The 21,843-nt window shown below is 38.6% G+C and overlaps 1 protein-coding gene across 1 annotated transcript; it reads left to right on the forward strand.

Annotated features, from left to right (window-relative positions):
• The first annotated feature begins 395 nt into the window (after nucleotides 1–395).
• On the forward strand, nucleotides 396–21,836 carry Mlana (melan-A). Its single transcript, XM_013155031.3, has 5 exons — nucleotides 396–541; nucleotides 2,209–2,309; nucleotides 7,310–7,406; nucleotides 16,784–16,897; nucleotides 18,166–21,836. The coding sequence occupies exons 2-5, from the start codon at nucleotides 2,233–2,235 to the stop codon at nucleotides 18,232–18,234; spliced, it is 357 nt and encodes a 118-aa protein (XP_013010485.1). The 5' UTR covers nucleotides 396–541; nucleotides 2,209–2,232; the 3' UTR covers nucleotides 18,235–21,836.
• The last annotated feature ends 7 nt before the right edge of the window (nucleotides 21,837–21,843 follow it).

The raw sequence follows: 21,843 nt of genomic DNA on the forward strand, positions 1-21,843 counted from the left end.
TAGATCATCTCCAAGCTTGAGCCTGCAGCCTCTTAAACTCTTTGAGGTGGAGAGGAGAAGAGAATGTTGGGCTCCTGTTAAATCTGTATTTTAGACAAAGAAAAAAAATAACTTTTAAAGTCATATGTCTTGATGCAATATGGGAGACATATTAAAAATATTTCATGGGATGTAGCTACACTAAAAAACTATTCATTGTCTATCTGACATTACAGACTCACTGGGAATTCTATATAATTTATCTGGCCACCGTACAGAGGAGGCCTGGCATTTAAGAAATGGCTTCCCTTAGGATGAAGCTTTCAGATTAGGGAAAACAAAGGCCCAATAAACTGATTTTTTTGAAGAGTGGAATGAAGTTGGTTTTTTTCATGCCAAATAAGCAATCACAAACCACTCCGTCAGGAATCTAAACCCGTGACTATCATAGGACTCAAGATCAAGAAAAAATTTTTTTTTGTAAGATTAAGAGTTAGAGAAGCAATCTTCCCACACACAGTCACTACCAGTCAGCAAGTGCAGGGCGATCTCATCGAGAAAGGTAAGAACAGCCTTTTTCTCCAGAATCTTCGTCCTATTCTCCCAGAACAGAATGTGGAGATGCCGGTGGACGCTCCTGCTTCCCCCGGTGCCTTCACTGTCAGCAGGATTTCTCCTCTGGGCTTATAAGCCTTCAACTTCTGAGGTCCCACAAAAGCTCCCCTAAAATCTCTCAGTCCTCTGTGACTGCCAACAAAAAGAGCAGTTATTCCAGAGGCTGCCTGCTGGTGACAAGCACTCTTTTTTGATGGGGTGTATTACTATTATTATTATTTTGAGACAAAGTCTCACTCTGTAGCTCTGGCTGGCTGTGGAGTCGCTTACGTAGGTCCAGGCAGGCCTTGGAGTGCTGGGATTACAGGTGTGCTCTCCACTCCCAGCATGCTGGATGTTTTCTGTCACTTGAAGGAGCACTTTTCTTGTTTTGAGGGGGGTGAGGGGACATTTGCTTTCCCTATACTGGTACCCAAGGCTCTAAGCTTGAGGTATAGATGAACACAAACAGTTTAATGCAGAATTGAGCTTCTTCCCTGTAATCTGAACAGAGGATTTACCCCCACCTTATCCACTTGAGACGATCAGTAAGTTCAACTGTAATTTTTTTTAAAACAATTGGGAAGGACAATTACACATAAAATGGTCCCAGTGGGAAGGTGTCACAGGGTGAAGTTCCCCACTTTGTTCTCCCATTTTCCCTGTTGTTAAACCAGAGCTCATTAATGTAACTGCTGGGGATCAGGACTTTAATAGTCACAAGGAAAGTAAGAGGGGAGAAAAATACACAATAGCAAGGAGAGAGGCCTGCACTGACTTTCAATGAGCTTGTTTTTATTATGACTACTGCAGTTCATGAGTTTGTTCATTTGTATGTATTGTAGGTTTTTTTTCTTTCTTGTCCCCTCCCCCCCCCCCAACTCCTAACCATAAAACTTGGAGAGAAGCAGAAGTTGATTTAGGAGGGAGGGAAAATGAAGCGTTAGACAATGATGGATCCTAGGCTTCCTCGGGTAATTTTGGGTGATACGCACATAGATAAACCAAGGCACATGTACAGGGTGGTTTCTCTTGTTGGAAAGTGGACTTGGCTATTTTTTAAAGCACATGTGTGTAATACATGATGGATGCACTCGTCATGGGCAGCCGGTACAAGTACATGTCCCATCTCAGTCCTTTCCCCAGAGGATGCTGTGCTCTCTGCCTCCGCCCCCATATCAGACTTTAGGAAACACATTTATCTCATCACTGCCTTCTGTTTGTTCAACAGTTAGCGCCAAACAGCAACCTGGGAGAGAAATTACTTGTCCTGTTAGCCATTATCCTGTGTCAGGCAAGGTAGAGAATGATTGAAGTTCTCTTTTTCTCTAAAGATTTTAGAACAGAACATTTTTCTGCCAAATAATAACCCCATTTGAAAGGTGTGTTTTGTTTTGATCTGTATTTTCTACTTCAAACTTTCTTTTCCATTAGTGGAAGAGGTTAGAAGCCTAGACTATGAGTATTTCTAAAGCCCTTCACATCCTTTTAGAAGTAGGAACAAACCCTTTCAGAGAGAAACCAGGGGGTCCTCCTGTCAATATTGACTATCTGGCAACAGGGTCTTTGCAGATCTTTATGAGATGATGCGTAGGATTCACTGAATTCACTAAATGGTGTCCATGTTCCTGTCAGGTGTGTTGTGCTCTGACCCGTAAGATGCCACGAGAAGAGAGTCACTTGGACTATGGTTTTCCCAGGAAGGGGCGCGACCACACTTACATCACAATTGAAGCGTAAGTTCAAAGCCAGACCTGGTCCCAGTTTGCTGTTTGCGGGCACAGTTTGCTGAGCGGGGCCTCACAGGGCCATTTGTAAATTTCCCTTGTGTTTCTTTCCCCAGACAGTAAAAACCATAGCAACAGGGGAGGAGACTTCTGGTTCCACAAAGGGCTCATTCAAGTTTCCCTGGGGCCAAACAGGAAGGAAGGACTGAACGATAAAAAGTCAGATTTTTAAATTTTTTGTCTGCATTCTTAGCTATTGAGCCTTGTTAGCCATAGGTCCCCAAAGTGAAAAACTTCTGTCTGCCATCAAGATGCTTCTTTCTTCAAGCCTTCTTCTGTCAGCCCCTCTCAGGCTGCCAAAGGTGACTTGTGGACAGAATGAAGTTGCCAAAGAGCCAGTGTAGATGAGGGCAGGTGTGTGGACCTCACCCTGCAGGCCGACTCCAGGATGAAGATGATGCCGTCGCTGCTGCATTATAACTTTACAGAAGGGATACCATGTTATTAAGAATTAATTAAAAATACAAATTTAAATAATTCACATTTCTATGATGTATGTATTAGGTAATAATCCAAGACACATACAGCTTTTATCGTTGAAGAAGCTAACAACCCAGTGAGAGAACTGGGCAAGAAAATAACTTTAGTATACGTAAGTGCCATTAACTGGGCACAGTGGGTGGCACACACCTATAATCCCAGCATTCTGGGAAACTGAGGCAGGAGCATTGAAAATTTGGGCCCAGCCTGGCAACTTAGCATTTTGATTATCTCAAAATAAAAATAAAAGAAGACTAGGAATAAAGAACAGAGCTCGGTGAGAAGGGTTTGAGTTTAATTCCCAGGTTAAGCCCCCCCCCCCAAGAAACAAAAAAGAAAGAAAGAAAGAAAAGGAAAACCAAAAAGTAAGTGCTGTTAGAGAACACAGTGAATGCAGGGCACTGCAGGTACAAGGATTGGGGAGCGGTGGGGTGGGGGGGAGGACATGGTGGTAGGACCGGAAGTTCTGCTCTCCAGCCAGCGGGGACTTCAATAGGACAAGAAACCGGGTTTTTATTTGCACTATGTTTTTCATAATCTGTTTAGAACACCTGTAGACCTGTTCTCTTTTTGTAAAAAAAAAAAAAAAAAAAACAGAAAAATCTTAAATGGAGTCAGTCAGCAGGGACAAACAAGTTGTAGAACCCTTCAAAGGTACTAAGGAAGGATCCAGGCTGGGCGCATTTCATCTGAAGACTGTGGGAATTCTTCCCTACTATTGTGTGGTCAGTTGGTCAACTGGGGAAGCAACAGACATGTTTTTATCTCCTAACAAGATTTTTCAAGAGTAAAACTAAACTGTTGGGGAGGATCTATTGCAAGTGATATTAGTTAGGATACTGTTTCAGTTTCTGCAGGATAACTTAACAGTCTTCTTTAAGACATAATTTTATTTACCTGACAAGTAATAGTCCAAAAGTATAAAATTCAGTGTCCATTAGTTTCTTTTTTTCTGGACGTTCCTCTTAGTCACTGTCTTTGTCTACCCAGTTGAAGATACATCATCATTGCCATGTTTCGCCCACAAAAAGGGGGAGACAGAGAGGCTAGGACCACACCTTTCAAGTGACACATCACTTCAGCTCACCCTCACACAGTGACACTCACCCTGGTGGGTATCATTCTTGCCGTCTTTTAGATGAGGAAAGCCTCAGAGAAACTAGGAAATACACAGCTGGACATGGTGGTTATTGTGGTTTTGATACAACTTTGGGTGACTGTGAAACATTATGCTATAGGTCAGCAAAACAAATATTTATACATCTCCATCTGGCAACAGGCAAAGGTAGAGATCAGTATCTCTGCCATGAAGCTGAAGGCTGGAGGCAGGAGGTTGTCAGCTCAGGAGGCCATGTAGTGCCATCCTCCTATCTGAGGAAGCAAGTTGCCATGGCATCCACAGCCTAAGCAGAGTTACTCTCAGGGTCTAGCTAGGAAGATAGAAACCGACTAGGCAGTTGAACTTCACTATCAGAAGGTGTCTTCTATTTGGCTGGTTCTGGAACCTCAGGAAGGTAGAGCTGGGGACACTGGCCAGCTAGTGGGGAGCATAACAAGGCTAGTTCTGAAAGCAGGATGTAGAGCTGGTGGTTGGGACTGGCTGTGAAGATCTGCTGCTGGGGTGGTGTGATCCAGAACAAGAAGCAAACTGGAAAGAGCGGCTCTTTCTGGTCATGGGCCCTCCCTCCTCCAGTCTTTTGAACACCCTGTAGGGCCTCTAATGGAAGTCAGTGGGCAAAAGAGAAGGGGGGCAGAGTTCATCCCCAGCCCAGCAGACAAACATACTTGGAATTAGGCGACAACGCTGAATTAGGAGTACATGGGGTTCAGCACTATTACCATGTAAAGGAACCCCTGGACTGAAGGCATAGCATTCTGTGTCTGGCTTGCTAAATAAACTGCTTATGTACATTATCTGGCATCTTCCCTGAGAACACAGGGGAGCCTCTAGCTTGTATAGCAAAAGAAAAATATCCATTTAACCTGCATGGTGGGAGCTGTCTCTCCATAGGCTGAACGCAATTTCAACATATAACCCTCTCACACTGTGGTCTCCAAATTACCTATTGTTTCAAAAATATATTAATGATATGCTAATTTGATTCATTTATGCTTTTCTTTTTTTGGTACTGGGAATCAAACTCAAGATCTTGCTCTTGCCAGGCAGATGCTGTGCACTGAGCTATATCCTCAGTCCACAAATAGTTTTTCTTAATTTTTTTGGAAAAAAAGCTTTGTGCTAATATGTTCCTTTTTTGTAAGAATCTTTGTTTGCCTATGTCTTGTACTCTGAGTAACTACCCTGAAGATAACAATACACACTGTATTACTAATGTAATCCTCTCTCTCATTTTTTTTTTTTTTTTGGTCTTTTTCATTTTTATCGGTACTGGGGATCGAACTCACGACTGCCTGCTTGCAAGGCAGGTGCTTATGCCGCTGAGCTAAATCCCCAGCCCCTTCTCTCTCATTTTTTGAAAACTAATTAAAAAAAAGAACACTACTCAAGTAGGGGGATTGGAACATCTATATTGGAGCAATATATCTTTGAAATTCCCTGAAGATATTCTTCCTTCTTACAGTCTTGCCAGACAAAATAAGGAAGAATAATGTGACATAAATCCCTATACCTAGCCAAAAGGGCAACCCACTGACTTTGAGCGTGACCTACCTTTTTGAAGGCTCAGAAGACAGGGTTTCTCACAGTGCAGCGGGCATTAATCATCCGTGGAACTTTGCAGCCACTTGAGAGAGTGAGCTGGCAGGTCAGGGGTGGAGCCTTTGGACTGCACTTTCATTAGCATTGCAGGTGACTGTTCCACTTTAATAGCACTGCAGATGATGACTGCAGAGTGGGGACTCTGAGGTTCCCAGCTAAGCTGGGCAGGGGGCTATTCCGGCGCATCTGACATTCCTTAGTGTTTCATGCTCTCAGTCTTTGGGTGTGTTGTGAGGACAACGTGACCTTGCATAAAGAGCTGGAACAGAGCTCTGTCTGTGTCAAGAAATTCAAGGAGAGACAAATGAGAGCACAGGCATGCTGGGAACTAGATCAGATGCCTTCAGTCATGAGGTCCCTTGGACACTCCTGTGACAACTTCATTTTAAGTAACAGTAATTTTTGCAGGACAAGCACCAGCTTGGGAGACATGGGACCTTGGTCTGTCTCAAATTCTAGAGTTCCCATGGCTGGTGTCCAGTGCTACTTACTGTGAATGCTGGTCCTGACACTTCCTGGTTGTGCAGCCTTGACCATTTCACCAACCTAAAATCAGCTGTAAAATGGACATCATACATATCTCAGGATTGTAGTGAGGACAAAATATAGACATGTATGTATGGTGCTTAGCAGAGTATCTGGTACAAGTTGGTGCTCTGGCACAGAGGTGGTAGTAATGCTGAGGAATTTCAGTAGGTCTCAGCTTCTTGAGCTATCAAATGGGTATCTTGGCCTACATAACTGGATCACTCCATTTAGGGTGGGACATAACAGCTTTGATGTCAAGTAGCCTCGACAGTGTCTGCTGTGTGTGGCCCTGGGAAAAATTTTCTCCAGAAGACTTTATTCAACTTTGATGTTTTCTGATAAATCTACTTCTGCAGAGCCTTCTTAGCAAGTGCTCAGGCACAGATAACATGCAGCACTGTGAACTTTGACCATGCTGTGGTGTGGAAAATCAGGCAGACACAAGTTCATTGACAGAGTTGTGCAGACAGTTCGTGTCCCGGCCTCTTCCCGGACCTCTGTGGTAACTGTGATGCTTCCCAAGGCCACTGGACACAGGGCTCAAGCAGATGACTTAGATTCCGGCAGATCGGCATTCTCATGCTTAGGACCAGATCTCACTGCAAGAACTCTGTATCTTTGCTCTTGGTTTCACTCAAATTCTTCTTCGCTGGGCCAGATGGGGGTGAGAGGAGATTGGGCAGAGGTAGTCCTAGCTCTGTCTTGTGATAGCTCTGGATAACCAGCAGGAAGTCACTTACTCTCTATCTTTATTTCCAAATCTGTGAAACTAGGAATGACAAATAGCGTGAACCTACCAGGGTTATTGTAAGAATTAAAAAACCCAGTGCATGTGAGCTGTTTAGCATAACACCTGGCTTGTAGTAGATGTTTAGACAGTGTTCATTTCTGTTTCTTTTTTCTGGGCTGAGTTGAAGAAAAAGCTATAAATAAGCCCTGATGAGAAGAAAAAATAGTTTCAATAAAGCCCCAATAAACATATTGTCCCTGTGAAGATCAGTTTCTAGGATCCTTGCTGTTAGAAGTGCTGTTGTGGGCACACATCTGGGGGCTTCTCAATCAGATCTGTGCCAAGACACAGAAGTTGGAGGTCTGGAGCATCTGCCCTGTCTGGGGGTGGCAAACTGCTTGGGAACTATATGAGGAAGGAAGACTGATTTATATTTCATCACACTATAGAACAGTATTTCTGTGCCTAATTGGATTTGTGTATCTCTGCCAGGGCTGCAGGGATTGGCATCCTGACAGTCATCCTGGGAATTTTACTGCTCCTTGGCTGCTGGTATTGTAGAAGACGAAGTGGATACAGAACCTTGACGGTGCGTTAAGTTCCCAATGCTGGGATCCTTCAGATCACGGAGCCCTCTTTCCATTTTTCTGTGACTTTCTGGGGAATAGAAAACATTCTCATGGTCCCCTCTAGCTCTAAGTCCTACTTCTGATGATTTTTTTGGGGTCACAAGTAGGATTTTTTTTTAATCTGTACCGGGGATCAAACTCACGACCGCCTGCTTGCAAGGCAGGTGCTTATGCCGCTGAGCTAAATCCCCAGCCTCCACAAGTAGGATTTATTTATCACTATTAAAAATTTGGATTTTGAACAGACTCTTGGACTGGTGGTTCACATCATCAGCTCGCTCAACTTAAGCTCCAGTCTCAGCCCCAGCAGCTTTTCCAGAGCTACCACCTGCACCATGAAGCTCCATGAGTTTTCCCAATTTAAACTTGGGCTTCTTCACATTTTTATTTTTCTGACGAAGACATCATGAAGGGGATAAATAGACTGGCAAGCCTTTTCTGTGTCTTTCCCAGTGCTGTCTGAAATCAGTTCATTGATCACTTCCTTCAATTTGTCCGCATCTCTCCGATTATGATTTCCATTATCCTTTTTCAGATTTGGCGGACTTGTTGGTGCTGAGCATTAGAGGTCTGCTGTGTCTGATTGTTGCACTTTTCAGTAAAGCCAACACAGAACAAAAGAGCAATTTATCATCTGCAGTCTTGACATCAACATGAGCTTCATCATAGTCTGCCACTTTTTTTATTTTTGTACTGGGGATCAAACTCACAATCTGGCACTTGCCAGGCAAGTGCTTACACCGTTGAGCTAAATCCCCCACCCCAGTATTCTGTTACTTTTTAACCATGGAACACGTTTTGGCAAGGACAAGATCCATGTCATGGAAGTTAGGCAGTTTTTGCCTTGAATGTCTTCAGTAATTAGCCCGAATTTTCTAAAGGCAACTTCATCATTCTGTAGATCAGCAAGGCTTACTTCAAACACACATTCTTTGAGCCCATCAGATGCAATTTTGGTTCTTTGAGTTCTAGGGAATGATGTTTTTCCAGTATTTCGTATGTTGAACATAGCTTCACATCATTCAGTCTTTTTTAGCAAATGGACCAACCACTTTCTTCTTGGTTCCCTTCATAAGGTGCTTGTTCTTGTTACCACCATTGTGCTGCTCAGAGAGCTAAAAGGGAATTTTTTTTTTTTTGAGACAAGGTCTCACTGTGTAGTTCAGGCTGGCCTTGAGTTCACTAAGGAGCCCAGGCTGGCCTCACACTCACAGTGATCCTCCTGTGTGCTGGGATCACAGGCATGCATTACCACTCCCAGATTCTTTCCATATTCCTTTGCCTCTGTCCAGATATGATCCCTAACCAGGAACTTGCTTCTTCTTTTTGGTTCCACTCAAAGTAAATTTAAGTGCTTGGCTTTCACGTGTAGCAGGGCACCGATGGCTTGTAGGATAGAGGAAAAAGGGTTTTGGTTCCCTTACGGGCAGTATATTAGAATCCCTGGGTCTTACCAATTCTAGAGATCACTGTTGATTCTGTTATCACATTTAGTGGCATGCTTCTTTCTTGCCTGCTTATGTCTTTTATTATAGGTTTCCTAGGAATTTCAAGTTCTTCTAATCTGTCAGGCTAAGTAGTCCAGGATACCAGATTTCTGTGAACATCAGTATAGTGAGAGAGAACCATTTTTCCCTTCAGCAACACAAAGCATATTTATTTGTTTATTTATTTATTTTCACTAGCCTCCATCCTCCTTAGGTTGCCAATGATTAACAGTCTTTTTGTTCTTTATTCACATAACCAGGAAGCTAACACAATGACACAGTCTACTCTTCTGACACCAGGTTCTCCCATGAGTGAAACACATCAATTGAGTCTATAGACTAGAAAAGACTATAGGTTTTCACAAACTCACTTCAAACCCAGGTGCTACTTTAACATTGAAGCATCCAAAAGCATCCTTCTGGTGAGATGCAATGAAAGGAGAGTTGAGATTCTTTTGTCCTCTTATCACAGATATCAAAGGTTTTCAGGTGATGCATGATGGAAAGCTATCTTCACACAAGATTTGGGAAAGTCCCGTTCCTCATTCAGCAAACACTTCATTCAGAAAAGTTTCTGTGAAGGAGAGGAGTGCTAATGTGGGTGCAGGATGGTAGCACGGCAATCTGAAGAAGGGAAGGGGACCATAAGAGTGGCACTTTCCAGTTTTTCCATCCTTGCCAAAAAACTGGGCAGTCTTGTATCCCCCTTTGTCTAATGCCTTACCAGAGTGTGGAAAAAACAAACCATGAATGGCCTGGCAAATTGGAGGCTAACACACCACCAAAAAGAGTCTTCTAGGATGTTTATATTTCATGAGAAACAGCAGAAGATGCTGAGTCTGAACACGAGAACTCCAAACCAGCACTGGAGGAAAGCCTTTGACTGCAAGCTTGCAGACAGAACCCTGATCATGTGCCATTTCTCTGAGGTGGTCCATAGCAGGGTACTAGGGGAAGGACTTTGCTTTCCATCACAGAACTCTGTTTGTAACTCTAGCATAAAGACATCTTGTAACTGGCTATTTACTTTTTGCCTCATCTACCCCTCTCTTCCCCCCATTTATGAACCTGGACACTCTGTCTCCAGGGCTTAGCACAGTGCCTGATACATAGCAGTTACTTGATTGTATGGCATCAGAATTTGATCTTTTTGCCTACAACTAACTTGCTTGGAAACCTTAGATTTTTAATTACTCTAAACCTTATTAGCTTTATTCTACACACAGACATGGTGGAAACATGATCTCACACAATCAATTTTTATTTAATATATTTTTTCAATATTTTTATTTTATCATATATTTGTATATCAAAAATACAATGATATAGCCTTTCAGGGAGAATATGCTATAAAAACTCATTATGTTGGTGTTTACTTCCTAATCATCCATAATTATTAGCTTGGTGCTTGATTTATGCTTTATGCTTCAATGTTTGCATCTTAAATTAATTCAACTTGAAAAGTAGCAGGCAGACTTAATGCTGTTCAGACACTGTGAACATTTGATTAGTAAAGTTTAAATTCAACCTACCATGAATTCCATTTCTCTAGATGTAAATCAGTAATTCAGTGTTTCTGGAACTTTTATGAGACAGAAATATGTTTAAATCCCCTGGTTCTTCAGTACCTAAAAGCTCTGTCATATTGATTTTAAAATTAATATTAAAATTTGTTTTGAAATTTTTATAGAAAAGAATCAACTGTTGGAAATCAACAGTCTAATAAATTTAGGAAAAATTATGCAAAGTACTGCATTTAATTACTCTATTACCTCTCTCTCTGGTGATTCTATTCCATTAAGCATGAAAATATAGACAATAAATACAAGGTTTAGGTACCTGAAACTTAGCAATTTTCATTAAAGTTTGAAAAGCATATGTTCCAACTGTCATTAACCACAGAATGGTATTGAGGTTGGTTAAAATTTAGATTGCCTAAATTTCTCCCTTAGTTATCAATTCCTCTGAACGTTGAAAAATGTGTTAAAAGGAGAGACTGATTTTTGCAGAAACATATGCTATAGCAGGAAGTGGAAAATGCTTTGTAAGAAATTGGAAGTTACTTTTATATTTACCTATTTTATATCTTTACCTGGACATTCAGGGCATATTTTTGGATTAGAATTTTAAGGCCCTAGCTAACAGCTCAATTTATATTTCATTGTATTAAATTTCTCAATGCTTGGTCAGGGGCTACCTGTGATGAACTCACCTGTAGTTCTTTTTTTGCTGGGTATTGAACTCATGACCACACACTTGCCATGCAGGTGCTCATGCTGCTGAGCTAAATCCCTAGTTCTGGAGTTCTTACTAAAATGCAGATTCTGGAGCCATGTGTGGTGGTTAGATGCTGGAGGAAGGTCTTTAACACTCACACCGAGTCTGAATGTAAACTCAGAGAATTAGCAGTGACTGTAAGTAGATGATGTTCATATCCTATGAGAGATGACAGTTTTCTTTCTTTTCAATTAGTATGCCTTTTATTTCGTTTTCTTGGGTTTTTGCATCAGTTAGGACTTCCAGTATGAAGCTGAAAAGCAGCCATGATAGGGTACATCCTTGTCTAGTTTTGGATATTAGTTGGAGCTTCAGTTTTCTCATTAAGTATGATGATAGCTATAGACATTTTTAGATATTCTTTAGCAAAGTCAAGGAAGTTTCCCTTTACTCCTAGTTTATTGAGAATTTTATTTTATTCTTTTGTTTTTTTTTTTTTTGTATGGGGAATTGAACTCAAGACCTTGCACTTGCCAGGCAGGTGCTTATGCTGCTGAACTATTATCCCTGGTCCTGAGAAATTTAAAACATGAGTGGATGTCAAGTGCTTTCTCTGCATCTGTTGATATGATCATGTGATTTTTCTTTAGTTTATTGATGTCATGAGTTATAGTCACTGATTTTTCAATGTTGAAACAATTTTGCACACCTCAAAACAACTTAATTGCAAATGGTGTATAATTCTTTTATACACTGCTGATTTGATATTTTCTTGAGGATTTGTGCACCTATGTTCTTCTCTTGTAATATCTTTTTCTTCTATTTTAGGGTAAAGCTTCCCTCACAAAATGAATTTGAAAACACTCTCTCTGCTTATATCTTCTTTTTACAATTTTAAAACTTGTTCTGTTATCACAATAAGCCCATGAATTAAATATCTTTATGCTTATTGTATATAAGAAGGCTGGGGGGGGGGAATGAAGGTTAAATAACTTATTTCAAGTATCCATAAATGACAGCAAAATACTGTACAGAAGCAGTCTTTTCTCCAATATCCATGTTCCTAACCACTACTCTTTAGTGCCCATTAATCATCTATTGTGTGTGGACATTGGGCAGAGCTCATGGCTAAGTGTATTCTTTTTTTTTTTAACTTTTTATCGGTACTGGGGATCGAACTCACGACCGCCTGCTTGCAAGGCAGGTGCTTATGCTGCTGAGCTAAATCCCCAGCCCTGGCTAAGTGTATTCTTAACACTTCTGTCTTCTGAAAGAGATTATAGACAATTCATATTTCTTCCTTAAATGTTTGATTGTTTTTTCCAGTAAATCCATGTAGGACACGTGGTTTATTGTAGAAGACTATCTTTTTTTCATTTTTATAATAGATATAGGCCTATTCTAGTGGGCCCCCCCATCACCCTGTACTGGAGGTTGAACCCAAGTCTTTTACATTGAGCTACATATATCTCTAAGCCCTCCCATCCCAGCTTTAAAAACTTTTTTTTTTTTTTTTTTTTGGTACCAGGGATCGAACTCACAACCTCATGCTTGCCAGGCAAGTGCTTATGCCACTGAGCTAAATCCCCAGCCCCTGAGTGTGACCTTGTGATACTCCTGCCTTAGCCTCCCAGAGTGCTAGGATTATAGGTGTATGCCACCTACCTCACTTGGCTCAACTGCTTTTCTTCTGTGAATTTTGACATATTGGTTCATTTTCATCTAAATTTTCAAATTTGTGAGCATAGAGCTGTTTATAGCTTTCTTGGAATATCCTCTTCATGTTCTGTAGTAATGTTGATTTTTTCATTTCCAATAGCAGCATGTATCTTTTTTCTTGTTTTCTTTGCTTAGCTTGGCTAAAGGCTTATCTATCTTATCTTTTCTAAAAACCAGCTTTTAGCTGCTTTGGTTTTCTCTATTAATTCCTTGTTTTTAAGCTCACTGAGTTTTGGTTGTTTTGGCTTACATCTAGATGTTCCCTCAAAGCTTCATGTGCTCATAAGTGAGGCTTTTGGGAGTTGGCTGGATCGTGAGTGTGTGATACTGTATATGGGTGTGTGATAACTGGATATACCTGCTGGTTAATTTAGCATAGTTCCGAGAGTGGATAATGGGAAGGCTCTTGGGTGACGCCAGGCAATAGACTTTTAACCTGAATGGAATAAAAAGGGAAAGCTTGAGCTTCCTGCTTTCCACATCATGGACTGTTTCTCTTTTGCTATGCCCCTCTGCCATTTGTCCTGCCTTGAAAAAAGCTGACTATGGATTAAAACAAGCTGTGAGTTAAAGTAAACCTTCCTACCTTCAACTTCTATGCATTGTGTATTTTGTCGCAACAGCAAGTAATTAAGACACTGGTCTAATTTTTATTTCTTTTTTTCCCTGCTTATTTAGGACTTAATCTTCTAGTTTTTCAAGGTTGACACTTAAGTGATGGATTTTAGATCTTACTTCTGTTTTAATTATATGCTATCAGTCTTAAAAATGTTCCTTTAAGTGCTGCCTTCACTGCATCCCACAAACTCTGTCTGATGTTACATATTCAGCTTCAGTGTTTTCTTAAAGTATGTTGTTTAATCTCCAAGTATTTGGGTATTGTTCAGTTACCTTTCTATTGTTTATTTCTAGGTTCATTCTATTGAAGTCTGAGGGTAAACACTGCATCATTTCTATTATTTTAAATTTGATAAGATGTACTTTATGTGGTTTATCTTGATAGATGAGTTACTTTTCTACTGCTCAGACTGAATACCTGACCCCACAACTCAAAGGAGGAAAGTTCAGTCCCTACTTGGCTGGCTCAAAGGTAGAAACAGCATGGGTGAGGAGCATGGAGGAGGAAAACTGCTTAATCTATAGCAGCTAAGAAGCAGGGAGAGAGAAGAGATGACCTAAGACAAGAACACCTTTCCAGATCATGCCGCGTTTCACTCCTTCCAACCAGCTCTACCTCCTAAGAGCACATTCAGCTGTAAACTCATCAATGGATTAATCAGCTGATGATGAATATAGTGTCCCCATGATCAATCACCTTCTAGTAGCCCCACCTCTGAACACATGAGACTTTTACATTTAAACCATAACACTTGGTAAACGTTCTATATAAGCTTGGGAAGAACATGTATTCTGCTGTTGTTGGATAATAGAAGTATATAGATGTCTATTATATTGATTGATGATTTTGGTGGGCTTATGTCCTTACTGAATTTTTGTCTGCTGGACCTGTCCACTTCTGGTAGAAGTATGTTGAAATCTCCAACTGTAACTCCAACTACACAATGATTGTCAATAGTAGTTCCTTGAAATTCTAAGTTACTGTCTTTTATGTTTTGTTGCTCTGTTTTTAGGTACATGCTGTCAAATGCTGTGATGTCTTTTTTGGAGAATGAACCCCTTTATCATTGTTTAATGCTGTCTTAATCCCCTATCTTACTGTGTAGCCTGCTCATTCTGAAATTAATGTAGGAACTATCACTTTCTTTTGATTAGTATTAGCATGGTGTATCTTTCTCAATCCATTTACTTTTTGTTTGTCTTTTAAAGGGTTTCTTATATATAATACATAGTTGGAACTTGTTTTTGATCTACTATAATAGTCTATTAATTGGTGTATTTAAATCATTGACTTTCAAAATTATTATTATTATTTTTGGTTCCAGGAATTGAACTTACAATCTTGTGCTTGCCAGGCAGGTGCTGAGCTGCTGAGCTATATCCCTAGCTCAAAATGATTACTGACACAGCTGGATTCCCATCTACCATAAATGTTACTGTTTCCTAATTTTTTTTTATTTAAAAGGAAAAAGAGAAAAAAAGCAGAACAAAACAAAACAGTGTAAGGGTACAAGTGATTCAGAACTACACTACAAAAAAAAAAAAAAACAAAAACCAGTAAGCTATCACCAGTTAATAGGTTACTCGTTATCATTTTAGAAACAGTGTTTCAGGTCACAGGACCAAAACACACAAAGCGAACATTCAAACAGTGAGACTGCAAACAGTTATGTTCAGTAATCCAATCAAAAATATTAATATGGTCTTCTATTTAACACACCTAAACACCCTTGCTGTTGTATCCTTCAGGGCACTTTTCTTTCCCTCTCTTTATTACAACAAAATTTACACATTTTTGGTTTTATTGCTCCCTTAGATCTTATTACTTTTTTTTGTAAGAGGATAAAATCAAGCATGATAAAACAAAGCTGTCAGTCAAAACCAAGGATAAACATAGCACATGATGTAAAAACAGAGTACAAGGTTATCAACAATCGTTACCATAATGCCTCTTGCTTCCTTAAGAATTGTCTATTTCATTAGGTATTATAAAGTTAAACAAAACAGTAGAGAACGAGACCAATAAAACCTAAACATTGTAAATCTTACAGAACCTCAAAAGAGGATAATAGTCAAACCAGAATAAGCACCATAGTGAATCTTATTGCCTTCAAAGTACTTGCCTATACTCTGATATTTGATACTTTCATACAGAGCAGAATAGAGTCTAATCAGTCAAAACAAGATAACGGGGGTATTACAGGACTTCAAGTTAATAGGAAATCAAAACTGTTTCCTAATTTTTTTGCCGTTGTTCTTTGTTCCTATTTTTTCTTCTAGTTTTCTCTGCCTTAAGTGCTTTTAACTTTAAATGATTTCATTTTTCTTTTTATACTTGTTTCCTTTAAGCTTTTAAAAATGATTGCACAACCTAGAATTTAAAACATGCATTTATTATTACTCTAAGCCCATTTCACAGGTAGTATGAGTACTGGTGATAAAACAATACTAATTATTCTTTCTGCCCCTTAGATCATTGCTGTCATTCATTTTATTTCTATAATAAATATATGTAGGGGCTAGGGATTTAGCTCAGCGGCATAAGCACCTGCCTTGCAAGCACACGGTCGTGAGTTTGATCCCCGGTACCGATAAAAAAAAAAAAAAGTATATGTAATCAAATATTGTTGATATTATTGTGACAAACTATATATGTTAGATCAATCAAAACAAGACAAATCAATGTTTATTTTACCTTCATTTATTCCTTCTTCATTTGTCTTCCTTTCTTCATATACATCTGAGCTTATTATTTTCCCTCTCTTTAAAGAACTCAACATTTTTTGCAAGGTAAGTCTACTGGCAACAAACGCCCTCAATATTTGCTAAGAGAGTCCCTCATTTTTGTGCTGCTGAATTACACCCAGGGTCTCATACATGTCAGGCTGACACTTTACCACTAAGCTATATCCCCAGCCCTCCTTTTTTTATTTTTATTTTTTTGGTATCAGGGACCGAACTCATGACCACGCGCTTGCAAGGCATGTGCTTATGCTGCTGAGCTAAATCCCCAGCTCCTTCCTCCGTTTTTAAGGATAATTTCACAAAATGTTCACTTTGTATATTTACTCTTCTCCTTCCAAAGACATTTATTAAGGATGGAGTGTCAGACACTGTGCCCTTAGTCAATTCCTATAGATCTGAGAGGCAGATACCTTCCTATTACAGATGGAAACACAGCAAGTAAGTAGTACAATCTAGATTAAAATTTATTCTTAAAAATTTGGTCTTCTCTTTTCTTTAATGGACTCAGCGATTTCTTCTTACCCATTCACTTTAATAAATTTATATTTCAGGACAAAAGCCTTCATGCTCGTGCCCAAAGTATCTTACAGGGAAGATGCTCACATGGACAGCTTGGTCATCAGGACACCAAACTGTCTTCTGAAGAGAAAAATTGTGAACCTCTGGTAGGTTGAGATGATGCCTCTGAGTACTTATGCTTTTAGTTCAAGGAAATAACGTGATTTCTCTTAAAAAGCAAGGATACAGTAAATGTACTGAATGTTACTAAATTATGGTAAAAATGGGAAACTTTATAATGCATTTTTTATATTTTACCACAAAAATAAAATAAAAAAGCTAAGGGTAACATAGAGATTTTCATAAATTATATTCTTCACATACTCACATTTTTCCAGAGTATGGAAAAAACTGTGTTCAATCCAAAAGAAGAACTTGGGTTTTGATGTAATAGCCTTTCACTGTATATTTTAATGCAAATATATACATGGGTAACAGTATCAATTATTAAAGAGTTGTTATCCAAATCCATTACAAGCCACATCACCGAACATTTGAAACATATCTTAAATTATGCTTAACATAATTTAACATTATATTTAACATAATCTTTGTTTTGACACATCAGAGTATATGAAAACATAATCATTAATGATTTGTATTTAAGCATGACTGTCTTGAAATGATTAAACTGGTTAACTAAAATATTTTATTACCTTTACCTGCTTTTTAAAAATGTTGCTACTAGAAATTACAAATACATAGCTTTAATTACATTGTTTGTTTTTGAGACAAAGGTCTTGCTGTGTAGTTTACTACGTAGTCCAAGCTGGCCTTGAACTCACAGTGATCCTCCTGCCTCAGCCTCCTCACTGCTGGCATGAGGCACCATGCCTGGCTATGAACTGTTTTGACTACACAGCATTGGTAGAGATGCTGCATAATGGTGGAGAGCACTGATTCTTAGCTCAATGCCTTACTAGTTTTGTGACCTTGGGCAGGTGACAACTTCCCTGTGCCTTACTTTCCCACTGTGACATTTTCTGGGATTGCTCTGAGCATTAAGTGGACTAACATGTTTGTACTGAATTGATAATATAAATGTGCTTTTGGACCCAGCACAAGAATCTGTGTAGTAAAGATTGTTAACTGTGAACAGGGCTCAGTAATTTGTTGGGATTTGGGACTTCTACTGACACTTATAATCCAGGTATACTTACACTTTCAGACTGTAGGAAAGTCCTATTTTTTTCTCTGGTCTTTCTTCTAACAACGTTTCAACATACACATTTGGGTCAGAAATTAGATGTGAACACCTAAAAGTTTTAGTCCACAGCAAAAAGTATAAGCAGGATATTAAGTGTTTTGATTTAATCCCTTCCCAGAAACATATACACTGTTTCCAAACCCATGTCTTCCTTTTTTATTATCACAGGTTCCCAATGCTCCACCTGCTTATGAGAAACTCTCTGGAGAACACTCACCACCACCCTATTCACCATGAGAGCCAATGAGCTGCCTGAGAAATGCTGAAATAATTTCCCTCACGCTTTAGTTTTGAGTCTAGGCATCAAATATTCTGCTTCAGGATGCTGTAACAACAATGTGTATCTCTAACAAGCCAGTGTAAACTTCTTTTTCTGTCTTTTTGAGACAGGGTTTTACTATGCAGTTTTGGCTGGCCTTGAACTCACTTTGTAGCACAGGCTGGCTTTGAACTCAGAGTGATCCTCCTGCCTCAGCCTCTTGAGTGCATGCGCCACTACGACCTGGCCTAAGTCAGTGTTAAATTCTAAACAGAGCAACTAGCAGTATTAAGCAAGTTAGGAAATAATCAGAAATATTAACATGAAACATCTTCATCAATAAACTTTGTAATAGCCAGTAGTAATATTATTGAGCCTCTTATTCATTGAGGGATGCAGAGAACTCAGATGGGTGTTCTGGAACTATCTTTTAAATTGAGATTTTGTTGATTTACAAACTATTCAGATTTTTTAAAAGAAATGATGTCTTGACAAACATGAACTGCACACAGAATTGTGGCAGGTGCAATGAATTTCTCAAAAAGGACACTGTTACACATTTATGAGAGCTAATGGACTCATTTATCTCGTTCGAACTACATCAGCCATGTTACTTTTGAGTTCTAGATTCTATGACTCTGTAATATCCTGTAAAGATTCTATATCTTAATACATATAATGCAGTCCTAATTACATTTTACTTCAAGACTCAATATTATCAAGAATTTTGTGTTAACAGAAATTGGTATGATTTAAGTAAGTAAATGAGAATATACCTTTGTCTGTGTATGCATATTGTCTTAAACTTCCCCTGACAATTTAGTTCTTGTTGGTTTCCAAACGCTTCTTACAAGAACTTACACAGAGGAAAAAAAAAAAACAAAACAAAACCATTAATGATCAGAAATTCTAATGTTGTACTATTATTTTCAATAAATTTGTTTTGGCTATATTTTCTCTACTTATCACTTACACAATTTAACTTTTTTTCAGTCAGCTCAAAAATATGTTTTGGTGGTACTTAGCATTGAACTCAGAGCCTTCACACTGAGCTATATTCTCAGCTTTTTTTTTTTTTTTTTTTTTTTTTGAGACTGGGTTTCACTAAGTTGTTAAGTTGTCCAGACTGGACTCAGGCCTGCAATCATCCTGCCTGTCTCCCAGAGTGCTAGGATTTCACGTGCGCACTACTATGCCTGACTCTTAAATTTGTATCACCACTGTAAATGCAAAATCAGCATCATTTTTCATAGTACAGGTAACTTAAAAAGTGAAGATAATGAAAGTAGATTATTTTTATTAAAATCTACAAAGTGGAGACAAAGGAAAAAATTTGAAATTTGAATAAAGCTATTAATTTAAACGTAGTAAAAAAAACACTCATATTTTAAAAAAGTAAACTAGAGCTTAACAATATAAGAACCTTCCTAGATTTTTCAATCACTTATTCTACAAATACATATTGAATACTGTGTATCATTTACTAGGGTGATAATGACTGACAAGGTCCCAGTTTTTAAAAAGGATGACTAGCACTAAATAACTGTAAATTCTATTATAATTGTGAAGCAGTGATATATCCTCCTCCTTCTGAGTGGCTACAATATCATGATGCTGGCTGAAATATGGCAATAAGAGGGAGCAATATAAAATATATGGAGAACTTGTAATGAAACATTAAGTCAAAGAGGACATCTGAAAAGTCCATGATGTGTCTCAAACTTTCTAGGAAAAAAAGAAAACTAGAGTGCAGTGAACATGAAGAGGAATAGATTAAAATGGAGTAGAGGCAGGCAGAAACAGCCTAAAGAGCCTTTTAAGTCATAAGTAGGGGTCTTCACTCTATAAGGGTTCAGTAGGTTGTGAAGAACTCTGAAGGTTTATTAGGATTTTGGATTTAGTAGTTTTAAGAGATTTAGTGGTTAACTGACCACTAATCCCCTTTGCTGGGATTAAAGTTAGGTCACAGGTAATTCAGTAAATTAATTTCTAAAGTGGCTTATAGAATTCTTTGACTTTCAGGTAATATTTTAAATCCAAGTGTGTAAATACACTCAGTTACTGAATACTTCCCCTTGTACAATGCACTGTACTGTAAAAATCACCCATGCTCCCAGAAATCCAGGTTTCTTAACCAACTGACAAGGAAAGGTGAGTAACTGAATAGAACGTAGACATGATTGGCAAAGATACTTAAGAGCATAATATTTTGATGTTGGTTTTTGAGGCAAAGTCTTGCTATGTAGCACAGGCTGGTCTTGAACACATGATACTCCTATCTTAACTTCCTAAGTACTGAGAACACAGACATGCACCACGTTGGGTATAATTATGTATTTCTTTTGGGAGAGCTTTCAGCAACTTTTTAAGAATTAGCTCATGCCCTCTACACTTATGCAGCATCATTTTGATGTAATGTCAGAGATCTTTAGGTCTCTACTCTAGTATTTTCAACTTTAGACTAGCTCAGTGTGATGGAGCTTAATTGTGATCATGAATGGAATATGTACATTACAAAGCATCTTAAATAAGGAACATCCAATAAATATAGAAGCTACCTTTTATTTAAAATGAGGCATATTCTGAAATACTACAATCAAACCCTGAGAATCAGCTGAGCCATAAAATTTTTAAGTAATTGCTCTGTAATGGGAATTAAAAAAAATAAAGTGAGCAAGCACTGGTATTCACATTCACTTTTTATTCTAAACTAAATCTTATTTATAAATATTATTTGGAAAATCAGTCACTGTGAACCAATACCTCAATTTAAAAATGAACATATCTGGGGAAAGCAAAATGAAAGGTATATGAAACCCCTCTATACTATTTCTGTAACTTCCTGTAAGTTGAAATTTTTTTTTCCAGTATTGGGAATTGCATCCATGGCCTTTGCATTGAGCTACATCTCCAGTCCTTATTTTCAGACAGGGTCTTGCTAAATTGCACAGGATGGGCTTGAACCTGTGATCCTCTTGTCTCAACTTACCAGTGTGCTGGGATCACAGGCATGTGCCATCACACCCACCTTGAAATTACTCAACATTTTGGACTGTGAATGTTGCTCAGTGGTAGAGTGATTTGGTTAGCATGTACAAAGCCCTGGGTTTGATCCTCAACACCACCAAAACAAAAAGTTTAAGAAAATGCATTTATGATATATGAGACCAAATATACTAGTGTGAAAAATGTATTTTGATCAATGTAAAATTTGGTAGTGAATTTTTTTTTTGTCCTTTTCTTTTTTATTGGTACCAGGGATTGAACTCACGACTGCCTGCTTGCAAGGCAGGCCCTTATGCCGCTGAGCTAAATCCCCAGCCCCTTGGTAGTGAATTTTAAAAAAATACCTGAAAATAAGAAATCTAGAATGATTTCTTAAAATCAGAAGTAGAGTAGAAGCATGAAACAAAATTTAAAGGATCAGTTTCATATACTGGCTTTACTACCCATTAGCTGGGTAAGCTGGATGTATTTCTTAACCCGCCAAAAGTGATGTGAAAATCAAGATACATAAAAGTAATTTTTGTAAACTATGAAACCTTGATGAATGTTATTAATAAAAATCTTCCAATCTTAATTTTTTC

Source organism: Cavia porcellus, unplaced genomic scaffold, assembly GCF_034190915.1.
Source record: "Cavia porcellus strain 051 isolate PalLab524CR breed Dunkin Hartley unplaced genomic scaffold, mCavPor4.1 scaffold_1, whole genome shotgun sequence".
NCBI lineage: Eukaryota > Metazoa > Chordata > Mammalia > Rodentia > Caviidae > Cavia > Cavia porcellus.